The 12578-nt window shown below is 50.0% G+C and overlaps 1 protein-coding gene across 1 annotated transcript; it reads right to left on the bottom strand.

Moving 5' to 3' along the window:
- Nucleotides 1-9890: 9890 nt before the first annotated feature.
- On the bottom strand, nucleotides 9891-11096 carry HOXB1 (homeobox B1). Its single transcript, XM_004608702.2, has 2 exons — nucleotides 10520-11096; nucleotides 9891-10219 (listed from the first exon to the last, which is right to left on the bottom strand). Exons 1-2 carry the CDS (start codon nucleotides 11094-11096, stop codon nucleotides 9891-9893), a joined length of 906 nt encoding a protein of 301 aa, XP_004608759.2.
- Nucleotides 11097-12578: the final 1482 nt, after the last annotated feature.

Genomic DNA, 12578 nt, shown 5'->3' with positions numbered 1-12578 from the left:
AGTTCCCGTACTTTTTTTTCCCATGTCCAGAACTGAGAATTGGGTAGAGAAAGATTCCACTAAGGAACTTTTAACAGAAAGCTCTCCTTTGCACCACTATTCTGAAAATGCCCTATTTTCTGCTCATACTTCTTATATGTTTCATTTGTACCACTTGCAGTCAAAATATAGACTCTAAAGCATAGAAAGGGAAGAGGACCTTCCTAGGTACCTATCTCCCTAGCAGCCTTTCACTGGCAGTTGCAACCACATCTGTAAAGCTGAATACAAGATCAGTTTGTTTTCTGGCTTGCAAACACCAGTTTTAGTGTTTATTTACAGATTGATCTGTGAATGTGTCCTTAGGAATGTGCCCTGCCATGGATTTCAATGACTTTTAAAAGTTCACACAGCAGATGGGAACCAGCAAACTTGCAGACCCATTCAAAGGCATCTTTGCAAATTTCTATTGCTTTTCTAACCCAAAGGAATCTGAATAGCGAATTAGAGGCCTTTGGGGAGGGGAATAAGAGGGTGTTGGGTGGACGGGTGGAAATGGGGGTAGGGGTGAGGGGTGAAGGGGTGGAGGTACCCCACCCATATCACACACACACACACACACACACACACACACACACACACACGTACACACCTCCACCTAGCCTCCAGGGAAGATGTTGCCCCTTCTGGCATTCCTCTCACTCTGTTTCCATCTTTCCTGTCAAGTCCTAAGGCTGTCTTCTGAAAATTGAGTTTCAGAAAATACCTGAGTGAGGGCCAGAGCGATAGTACAGCAGGTAGGGCATTGGCCTTGAACATGGTGGACACAAATTCCATCTGCAGCTCCCCAAAGGGTCTCCTGAGCCCACCAGGAGTGATCCCTGACCGCAGAATCAGAAGTAAATCCCTGAGGAGGGAAAGAAAAGCACCTGAGTATAAAAAGGAGAGACGGTGGAGTGACTAGAGGTGGTGGAAGGAGGTAAGGAAATTTGGGACTTGAAAAGCATCTGGTAGTTTTTCCAGACAACACCAGCCTGTGCATACCTTTCTTTCAAATGTCTCCAAGACCCCTCCACACACACATACACTCAGCATATGTGGATTTTTACCTCTTCAGATTCCCCATCTCCCCAAAGCAACATGTCTCCCCAAAACAACATGTCTGAGTAGAGATCAAGGACAGAACCCAAATGGACACTCATAGAACTCTAGCCAAAACCACTACAGCCAAGACCTGTCACCTTCAAGTCTCTGGGGGTCAGAATGCCCTCCCCAGCTTCTCTCTTCCTAAGGGGCAATCTCAAAATCTAAGGGGGGAGGAGGAGTGGGAGGGATGACAGGTGATTTTTTTTCTTTTCTTTGACAGTTCTCCTTTCCCTTTTCCTGCCATAAGTCAAGACATCCTCTTTGACTAGGATCCATGTGTAGTTCTAGGATAGAAGTAAGCAAAAGGATGTCATCAATTCTCAGAAATTTCCAACAATGGTAACTGACCAGATCGGAACTGAATGGTCTTCCGGAGGTAGGTCTCTGTGACTATCCCAACAAGACCTGCTTCTGCCCTGGAGTTCCACTTAGTAGTGAAAGTTAAAGCTTCTCCTCCTGGTCCTCTTTCCTACCCAAACAATCCTATATGCAGGTATAGGTGAATGTTGTATTTTTATTTTGAGGGGTTTTGACCTAGCAGAGAAAGTCACTGCAAATGATCTCAGAAAAGATCAAAGGAAATCTCTGGCCTGGTCTGTCCCATTGGGGTAAAAAGCACACTAGTACTTTGGGGTGGGGTGGGGTGTGGGGGAGTTGGGAGGCTGGGAGGAGAAAGGAAAGGGTTCTTGTGAGGACAGCAACACCCCTCTATCTCTTTCCCAGAAAGAAGGATGGCTTCCTGGTCTATCTGCCACCATTTTTACTGACCTAGACTTCTAGGTTTACCTCTAAACCCCTCACCCTTCCCAAGCTAAGGCTTTCCTTGAGTTTACACTTGCTTAAGTAAAAGAAATCCAAACAAAACAAACAAAAACTCTATGGAGCAGACTCTCCCTGAAGCTGTAAAGCAAACTAACATTTGTCTGACAGCTTCCCCTTTTTGAAAAAATTTCTCTTAGTTGCCTTTTATTTTTGACTCTACATGTATTACCTCACATTAATACATTGATTATAATCATACCCTGGTTAATCAAACATCTGAAATTGACATCACTTTTGAGTACCCTTTAAAGGGGGGTGCCTGACTTCTAGACAGAAAAATTTTATTTAATGTTCTTTTTGTCAATAAATATTTACTAAACATCTACTATATGCCAGACACTGGCACTAGAAATGGACTATGAGTGAAATAGACAAAAGTTTCAACCTTGATGGATCTGATTTTCTAAAATGTTGGGAGACAAGAGATTGCTCATATATGGTGGCTGGAAACATACATGACACTTCATTTCTTTACTTCTTTTATGTATTGGGAAATGTTCCAGTTGTTCAAAGTTCACCAGGTTTTTCTACCATGAACCAGAATTTATAATCCTAATAACGGGCAAATAAGTGGCCCTTTGCAGTTCTGGATCATCTCCCCAACTGGACAGTTCCATTTTAGCCTTCTCCCCGCACCACCTCCCCCCCAAAAGCAATCAGTTGCTGAACCGTGGTCTGTCCTTTGGGAGGTCCAAGTTGCTGGTCCAGCAAGAGTGGAAAGACCAGGGCATGACCCCACGACCGGGCCTCTTCCCTGCCCTTCTGGCCTCAGCAATTCCCTGGACAGGCGGCTCCACCAGGGCTGTGGGGGGTGGGGGGCTGCCAGCCTCTTAGGGCTGAACTCTCCGTGAACCAGGAAGGGAAGGGGGTGGGGTCAGCAGAGCCCAGTCAGTGAGCGCGGCAGGAGAGATGAGGCTTCTGGGCCAACCTCTCTGGCTGAGTAAATATTGAGCTGCCTCATCTCCAAGGTGGGGGTTGAAATGGAGCTGTCAGGCCAGAGTAAACTGAAGGGAGCTTCAGGCCTCTGAGGAGCAGAGGGCGCATGCTTTGTGGGGCTCCTTCCCTCCTAGGTTCCCCCCAGGCAGGAAAGACTGCAGGGCTCAGTCTGGACCAAGGCCAGTAATCTTGAGAGCTGGAGAGATGCGGACTTGGGAAGGATAGTGAGATGAATGAGTGTTTTGGTTCTTTTTCCTTTTTTTGCTTTTTTTTGGGTCACACCCGACGATGGACAGGAGTTATTCCTGGCTCATGCACTCAGGAATTAGTCCAGGCAGTGCTCGGGGGACCATATGGGATGCTGGGAATCGAACCCGGGTTGGCCGCGTGCAAGGCAAATGCCCTTCCCGCTGTGCTATTGCTCCAGCCCGGAGATGAATGAGTTTTGCCTAGGACAGTAGACTCTCTTCTACAGGATGCTCCCTACCCCACCCTCCCACCACCTCTCACTGCGAAATTTCACACTCCTTATTTTTTTCTTCTAATTTTAATTTAATTTTAGGCACCGTGGCTCAAGAAACTGTTATTAATAGGGTGTCATACCTGAAATATTCCAGCATCACACCCTCTGCCTGAGAGTCCTCTTCTTTCTGTCGTTGTCCCAGTGCCCCTCCCCCCTCCTCCCTATGGTAAGCTTCCTACTTAATGAATGTCTTCTTCACTCTTCAGAGGACAGGATTGAGCCATGCTGCAGATCGTTCAGTTTAAAGACTGGGAAACCAAGGGAGTTAAAGGGATTTACCTGAGGACACACAAGGAGTAACATAAAATCTAGTCTCCTTAATTCCTACAAAATATTTTTTATTTCTTAAGTGTCAGATCTATTCATTTCTCAACTGAAGACACTGGGTAAAGGCCAGGAACTCAGCCTGTGAGCTGAAATGCACAGCTGCCTGAGCTCTCTGTTCTCTGAGGATTACACATTAAATATTTTGCATCTCCCACCCAGGACGCACTCTGATTATATAAAGTCTTTAGAGAGCCTGGGAAATAGCAAAAGCTGAAGCATCTGGAATATTGTGTTGAGTCATGCAAAGGAGGTCAAGCAAAGAAGTCCTTAGAGACAGGACTATACCATTAAGGGGAAATCTGGTACAAATGTAGGGGTGCTAATCTCATATATCACAGTAGGAATGTGTTCTGAGCATTACATAATTGAGCTGTCCTACCAAGAGCATGTCTCATCAAGATACCATGCTCACTGTATGGCAGCTCTCCCTGCACTTCCTTCAACTCTTTCTTGTAATTATTTTATTTACCAGTAACAAGTTCCAAGGTCATGATACCAGGTGGGTCTGTGGTTGTGAAAGGTAGGAGGGGCAAGGCAGAAGCTTGTTTCCATCATTCTAAGACTAAGAATAGCTCAGTGTGAGAAAGCCTTCCACCCCACTGAACCCAGTTTGAATCCTTGGCACTACATATGGTTTCCCAAAGCACTACCAAGGGTGACCCATGATTACAGGGCCAGGAGTAAGACCTGAGCACCATTGGGTATTGTTCAAAATCAACAATGAAGGACTGGAGCGATAGCACAGCGGGTAGGGCGTTTGCCTTGCACGAGGCCGACCCGGTTCGATTCCCAGCATCCCATATGGTCCCCTGAGCACCGCCAGGAGTAATTCCTGAGTGCAAAGCCAGGAGTAACCACTGTGCATCGCCAGATGTGACCAAAAAAGAAAAAAAAACAACAATGAAAAGAAAAATGCCTTTCACTAATATATAAAATAGAAAAATCTGTAATAAATCCTGCCAGGCAATATTCTAAGCAGTTCACTGGATAGAGAGATAGAGAGATAGGTAGATAGATAGAAATAATTTATCCTTCAACATCCTCCATTTTACACTTGAATAAATAAAAGCACATGAGGCTTGAGCGATAGTACAGCGGATAGGGTTTTTGCCTTGCATGCAGCCGACCCGGGTTCAATTCCCAGCATCCCATATGGTCCGCCGAGCACTGTCAGGAGGAATTCCTGAGTGCATGAGCCAGGAATAACCCCTGTGCATAGCCAGGTGTGACCCAAAAAGCAAAAGAAAGAAGGAAGGAAAGAAAGAAAGAAAGAAAGAAAGAAAGAAAGAAAGAAAGAAAGAAAGAAAGAAAGAAAGAAAGAAAGAAAGAAAGAAAGAAAGAAAGAAAGAAAGAAAGAAAGAAAGAAAGAAAGGAAGGAAGAAAGAAAGAGGAAGAAAGAAAGAAAGAGGAAGAAAGAAAGAAAGAGAGAGAGAGAGAAAGAAAGAGAGAAAGAAAGAGAGAGAGAGAAAGAAAGAAAGAAAGAAAGAAAGAAAGAAAGAAAGAAAGAAAGAAAGAAAGAAAGAAAGAAAGAAAGAAAGGCACCGAAAAATCAAATAACTAGCATAAGCTCATCCAGCTAATAAAAGGAGACCATAATTAAAACTAAATTATAGTTCATGGACCAGAAAGATAGTTCAACAGGCTGTAGCACCTGCTTTTCATGTAGGAGTCCCAGGTTCTATCCCTGCCACCACATGCCCCCCCCAATCTAGCTGGGGGGTAGAGTACCTTCAAAGACTGAGCCCCTTCGAAGACTCTAAATCAGGAACTTAAAATGTCTGTTTTCAAGATTTTTCCATCTTTCCCATTGTGGAGAAAGGACAAAGAGTGTGAGCATCTGGAAACCTCCTCTCTTTTGTAGGTAAGACCCAAAAGAGAAGGGTCTCAGGCAGGTGTACTCAGCTTCTACCTGTCCTTAGTCCAATAGCCTGTCTCTAATTCCCAAAACATCTACCAGGGATCAAATAACAGAACTATAAAAAGCAAGAATTGGTACACATCGCAAAGCACAAGACTGGAGTAGGTCAGGAACAGAAACAAGAGAAAGAGGAAAGAACTTGTCCTTTTGATGATGATGATGATGATGATGATGATGATGATGATGATGATGATGATAAAAAGTCCATATGTATTTATTACCCCCCAACATCAACCCAGTGAAACAGTACTATTTACATCCCCATTTTGTAGATAATAGAACTGGGCACAACAAAATAGATAATTTACCTGGAACACAAGGTAGTAAGAGATAGGGTTCTGATTTGAACCCAGGTATTGAAAAGATTTGAACCCAGTATCCTGGCCATCTTCCCAGCCCCCTGGTTTTCCTCTGAGGCCCAATATGGAGCTCTCCCATCTCATCATCCATGGAATTTGTCCCTTCTCTCCAACTATACTCTCCTCTACTTTTCCCGAATCCCACCGGCTCCCTCCCAACAGTCAATGAGTTTGATGGAGGGATGTTCATAATAAAGAAGCTCAAATCACAAGCAAGAACTTCAGGGTTGTTGTTTTTAGTGTGTGTGTGTGTGTGTGTGTGTGTGTGTGTGTGTTGCGTGTGTTTGATGTCTTTTTCTCATTTTCTTTGGGCAGGAGATCAAAGAGCCTCATGTTGGGAGAACAAACGCTGAAGAAAAAGGCAAATGAAAGAGAAAAAGTTCACACTTTGGGAAACAGATGGTGTGGAAGGTTGGGTGAAGTAGAGACTTGGAAGCCCCCCACCAACACATCTCAGGCCGTGGAGGAGGGGCTGAGACAAGCTCCTCTGAAACCTTGAAATCTTGATCAACTTTCAACCAATCCTGAGGATCCTCCTTTCCAAGAGCAAGCAAAGGATCATCTCTAAAGATTTTTTATTCTCAAAATAGGAGAGTTTTATTTATGTTAGCTGGTAAATAGAGGTGTCTTGTCATTGTAGGAGTCTTCCAGATCTTGCAGAACTTGCTGTGGTAAACATAATGCCTCTTCCTCAGAAACTATGGAAAAGCATGGAGAAATCTCTGAATTGAAGAAGTTCTGCATTTAACATTAATAAAGACCATCAATTTCACTCAATTGAAGCAGAATGTGGTTTTTGTTTGCTTGCTTGCTTTCCTGTCCTCTCCTTTGCCGTCTATGATAGGAAAATGCATGGTTTTTTTTTTCTTTCTTTCTTCAAACAAATGGGTTTTGGGCCAGAGTGACAGTACAGTGGGTAGGGAACTTGCCTTGCATGTGGCTGACCCAGGTCCAATCCCCAGAATCCCACATGATCCCCCAAGCCCCACTAGGAATGATTCCTGAGCGCAGAGCCAGGAGTCAGCCCAGAGCACCACCAGGAATGGTCCATAAATAAAATAAATAAATAAATTATGCTTCCCATTCCAAGTGGAATTTGAAGGGGTACAAAGTCAGAAAGAGGGAGTATTTGTACATCTCACGAGGTGAGGGGGGTCATATGTATTGAGGATCACTTTGAGCCTGCTGCTGTGTTAGCAGAGAATTAATTGATTTGTCTCCCACCCTTCCCTGGGGGAATCTGGTGGTTCTGCTCTGGCCAAGAATCAAATCTGCCAGCCTTCCCCCCCTCCCCCTGTCCCTTTCATCTTCCCTCTCCCAGGACCTGTCTCTCCATAGCCCCAAGTGTCTCCTCGGAGTGGCCCCATGCTCTAACCCCGCTGCTCCCTCGTCCTCCGCCCTCTCTCCTGCTCAGGGTCTCAAGGCTGGAGGATCCATAAATACTCCAACCAGAAAGTTCTCCAGGCTTGCTCTGAATGATTCCAAAGGGGAGTTTTGATTCCACGGGTACTTGCTCGGTCCCCTGTCAAGGTGACCCCTTTGGGGAAGCCAACCTTAGTGACAATTTCAATTAAATGCAGAAAAGCAATTAATAGATTTTTTTTTTAAAGACTCAGGGCAAGACGACCGCCTCTGGGAAAGCTAGACTTGCTCTGTGGGGCTTTTCTTCCTCTCAGCTGGGGCTGCGCAATTACTGAGAACGGGGCACCTTTAACAATGGCCTCAATTGCACTAGGAAGCAAGCACTCCACTTTTCTTACCTACACTCCCGCCTGCCCCCTTCTGCTCCTTCTCTGGGTTTGAAAGTTCGAAATGAAAAAGATAGGGCAGATAAGATGCTCTCGCTGGTCCCACAATCAGTACCCCACCCCTACCTAACCCATCACGAATTGGGGGGGGGGCTGATCTGATCCCAGGTCACTGGGGATCCCAGGGTTACCCGAATGGATAAAGCCAGCCCAGCTGGATGCCCCCCCTCCTCCTGAGCGCCTGTGTCATGAGGGGCGGAAATCTGGGAACTCCCGAGGCTTTCTGAGCCCCATCCCTCCTCCTGAGCCTACCAAAGCTTTGACAGTAAGACCCGCCAGGAGACAATAGGTGGCCCTGCTGACTTGTTTAGAAAGCCCAGAGGCGCTTGGAGGTAAAAAGGTCAGCACTGGATCTGGGTGAACCCCAGTCTCCTCCGCCCACACCCTGGGCCTCTGGGTCCTGCGGAGGCTCCCTGTGGCTCCCTGGCCACCTCCCCTTCTCATACCGCAAGCAGCGCCTGCTTCCTGCTGTCCGGGCCCATGGAGAGCCGGGGTGTTCCCTACAGATGGGTTGAGGTGGGACTGGGGATGGTGGTATGGGTGGAAACTGGGAAGTTAGTGGGTTGCCCAGGAGTCTCTGAGCCACCGGGCTTCCAAAGTCCTAATGTCCCCCTTGAGTCTGCATGGAGAGCCTGGGCTGGGTGCGCGCAGCGGTTCCCTTGCATGCCGGACTGGAGTTTGGCAATGAGTGACCCCATCTTCTGGTTTTCTCTGAGCCCGCTGTCTTCCTGAGTCCTGGTAGTCGGTGGCCTTGTTCTCGGTGTCCGGAGGGTATTAGGGTGATAAAGGAAGGGGCAGAAGGCTTTTTGCCTTCCCCAGCTTCCTCCTTTTACCTCCTTTTCTGTTCTTTCCAGATTTGTTTCCCAGGACCCACTTCAAACTTCCTCCTGCTCCCAATTTTTCTGGTACCCCATCAGAAGAGATGGTTCACACCTGCAAATCTGGGGTCCAGCTCTGCCCCGAACCCACAAACTCCTTCTCTTGTTTCTCTTGATCAAGCTGAGTTCAGCTCTTTCCAACCCGCCACAAATCTGACCAACAGGCTCACTTCCCCCGCCCCCCAAGGCCCTCCTCTCCAGGAGTGGGGAGCAGAAGCAGTCAGGAAGAGAGGGGAAACAGACTTTATTGAAATGAGGTAGGTGGAGGTACAGAGAGAACCTGGCTTGCTTGGGGCTAGGGTTTCCTGAAAGTTGGTCTCTTTGGAAGGTTCCTAGTATGGTGGCGGCTCCTGGGAGCGGTCACTGCCCTGGAACCTCCCTGGGCTAACCCAGGCAAAGGGGTGGAGATGAAGGAGAGCCCTGGGTTTTTCCAGGAGGCAATAAATAGGGGAGAAACTAGTGGGGCGTGCCTGCGCCTTCCTGGTAGAGGTTTGTTGGGGCCAGGCCTTGCACAGCATTCCAGAAATTTCTGGAGTACCAAGTTGCAAAACACTTTGGTGGCTTGGAGATGAGGTCGCTGGTAGGGGGTGGGGATGGGGGTAGCAAGACTCAGAAAACCACCTCTGCAGGCTCCGCTAGTGCAATATAAATGTGCAGGGGGTTGGGGGAGGCTTTTTGGTGTGTCTCAAGGCAGCTGGTGCTATTGTAAGGTCTGTGGTGACTGGAAAGAATAAGCATTGGGAGTACGCCTGCACTCCAACACCTCCAAACAAGAAACTCCCAGGCCTCCTCTGTCTGGAGCCAGAAGGGGCAGGGGCATTAGGAGCGCATCGGGAGAATCCTGGCTCCAAGGCACTGAACTGAACAAATACAGGGAAGGAGAATCCAGGACCATGAGGCTCGTTTGCCCGGCCAGCCCCAGCTGCGTCCCCGCGCTGATGCCCAGATCCAGGGCGGAATGAAGCCTTTCGCTCCACATTTTCACAGGCGCTATGGGGTCTTCAGCCTCTGGGTCCTGAAAGGCCCCCCATCCATCAGCACCCCACCCTGGCTGGAGAAAAGTGTTCCCCCCCCTTCTCCCTGGAGAGCTCTAAACCAGCGCCTCCTGCACCCCTCCTCCACCCTCCCCAAGATCTTGCCCACGGAAGAGGCGGATGGGGAGAGCGGAGGGAAGAAGGGGCTGGGGAGTTTGATTCAGGAGGTGACGGAGCTGGGCGATGCTTCGGGGGAGGTGCACGTGGACTGGTCGGAGGCGTCTCCAGCCGCCTCCTTGGGAGCGCCTGGAGGGGCAGGGGGCAGCCGGGCTCCCTCCCGCTCGCGCTTCTTCTGCTTCATGCGCCGGTTCTGGAACCAGATCTTGACCTGCGTCTCGTTGAGCTCCAGGGTGGCGGCGATCTCCACCCTGCGGGCGCGGCTCAGGTACTTGTTGAAGTGGAACTCCTTCTCCAGCTCGGTCAGCTGCCGCGTGGTGAAGTTGGTGCGGGGCCCGCCAGGCGCGCCCAGGCCCAGCTCCGACACCTTCGCTAGGGGCGGGGCGGGAGGAGCGCGCGTCAGTTCTCACCTCTCCCGCCTCCCCCGCCCTCTGCGGGGGCCAGCCCGGCACCCCCAGCACCCTTCGGTTCAATGGCAGCTCTCCAAGTTCCCACGGATACCCATTCCCACCCTGGGGTCCTCCCCAAGGTACAGCCCACCTGAGAGCGCCCTTACCTTCCCCTCCAGGGCCACCGGAGAGAACCCAGCCTTAGCCCCGGACACCCTGGGGCCGGGGGAGGGGGGTCCGCGCGGTGTCCCCCGGGGAGCGCGTGGCCACGCCTGAGCCCTACCTGTCTTGGGTGGGTTCCTCTTCACCTTCATCCAATCGAAGGTCCGGGCGGTGGGGGTGCGGGGTTCTGTCGGGCAAGGCGATTCCTTGTCCTCCGAGAGATCGGCATAGGCCGGTGCAAAGCTGGCGGTCTGCTCGCTGGCGTAAGGGGGCTGTGGCGGAGGGTAAGGAGCCGGGCCCACCCCGCCGGTTCCGTAGCCGTCGGACAAGGCCCCGAGTTGCGCCCCATAGCTGGAAGGATGAAAGTAGCTGCCATCTCCTTCCGGTTGGCCCAGAGGGTAGTACTGAGAAGGCCCATAGCCGGGGCTGCAGGCGGCGGGGGGTACATACCCCGAAGGCGCCGAGCTCGGGAAGGGCACCCCCAAGGCCGAAGGCGACTGCTGGGCGGGGTAGCCTGAGTTCTGCTGGAGCGCAGGGCTGGGCAGCCCCCCGCCATAGCGGGTGTCCCCTGCGTAGCTGTCAACAGCCGAGGCCGAGCTGGGGGGGAAGGAAGTAGGGGCGCTGTGGGCGCTGTAGGCGCCAGGTCCACGGGTACAGAGTGGGTACTCTAAGAAGGAGTTCATCCTATTATAGTCCATGCGTGGAGGCCGCAGGAGGGTCGGCCCGTTTGGGGGAGACACCCTCTTGCCCTACAACCTTTCGGCAGTATGTCACCGCGCTGAAGCTTGCGTCCATGGCCGGACCCAGCTTGCCTGGGCCAGGACTCCCCTAGGAAGGGGGTAGGGAGTGGGGGTGGAGGGGCGCATGTGATCTCTCCCAGGCCAATGGGCGCACCGGCCAGAGTTTGGCAGCCCCTGCGCCCATCCATCACCCCCCAAGCATTAGCATGACAAAGACACTTCAATCACCCGCAGCCCATCCATCTGAGAGCGACATGGAAGCGTCAAAAACATCTTTCTTCAAAGACTTCTGGAAAGAAGGGACCAGAGGGAGAGGGGGGAAAAGTTGGAGGAATATTCAAGACTTTCCTCCCCTCCCCACCCCCAAGGCCTTCAATAGGCTCCTGGGTTATTAGATTTGGACAAATTCAACCCAGCTGCCCCTCACTCTTCCCACCCCCCCAGAGAAATCTTCCCCCCAAGGCAGTAGACCAGCAGGATGGTGAATCTCTTTACTTGCCCAGAATTCCACTCCCCCGTTTCTGTTTCTTTCTCCCAATTTGTCTTGGAGAGATGGGCCACAACGGCAGGGCAAGGTCTGTCATCTTGGGCCAAATGGGTGATTGTGAAAGCAGAGGGTGCCAAGTCACCTAAGGGTGTGAGGCCGGGTCTAGGATCTAAAGGAAGAGTTCATTTGTGAGAGGTGGAAAACTGACATTTCAGGGAGCAGGACAGACACATGGAGAGGAGGGTGAGCCATGCCCCATTTCTCTTTCCTTGTCTTTGCATAACCTAGTGCTCCCTCCTCGTTCACACAACCATTTCTCTCCCTCAGACTCCCTATATATTCTCTCTGTCTCAATCCATCTCTCCGTTCGTCCATCTCTCTCCATATTTATATCCGTTCCCTACTGATCCATCAATTCATCTCTCTAGATGTATTTATTCTCTCTCTAGCCATCCATAGCTGTAGCTGGCTCACTCACTCAGACTCAAATAACTCCCTCCGTCTCTCCAGAGAGCCACAATGAGCACAGTGCTAGGTCATGTTTACAGGTAAAAGGGAGGGGATTTTGCTTTTCTCTCTGGAGCATTTAAGGGTCATTCCTATTGTGGTTCCCTCCAACCCCTCTCTCCTTCCCCACTATCCTTCTCTTTCCCTCAATACTCTCACCCCAAAAGAGCCCTGTCTCAAATCTGCACATTCAAAAGCCATTTCTGTCTTAAAGATGACTTAAATCTCCACTGGAGCTTCTAGAATTGATGTAGGGAGTTGTCTCAGAGAGGGGAGGTTGAGGGTGGAGTCCCCGCTTGCTCTGCCTGTCTGTGGGATAGAGCTGGAGCAAGGGGAAAGAGCAGGAAGTGTTTCTGGCATTCTCTTCAGGCAGGGATGGACTGGAGGAGTAACGCTTAGGTACAGCCCATTGATTCTCCTCCTCCAGACTCTGAGGACAAGGGCTT

The sequence above is a fragment of the Sorex araneus genome, chromosome 3 (assembly GCF_027595985.1).
Source record: "Sorex araneus isolate mSorAra2 chromosome 3, mSorAra2.pri, whole genome shotgun sequence".
Taxonomy (NCBI): Eukaryota; Metazoa; Chordata; class Mammalia; order Eulipotyphla; family Soricidae; genus Sorex; species Sorex araneus.
This window is presented reverse-complemented; position numbering and strand designations above follow the sequence as displayed.

Excerpts from the sequence above, each read along its gene's own strand:
- HOXB1 (XM_004608702.2), bottom strand. The coding sequence starts at position 11,096 with ATGGACTATAATAGGATGAACTCCTTCTTAGAGTACCCACTCTGTACC. Across the intron at positions 10,220-10,519 it reads GAGGAACCCACCCAAGACAG|CGAAGGTGTCGGAGCTGGGC; the intron begins GTAGGGCTCAGG and ends CCCCGCCCCTAG.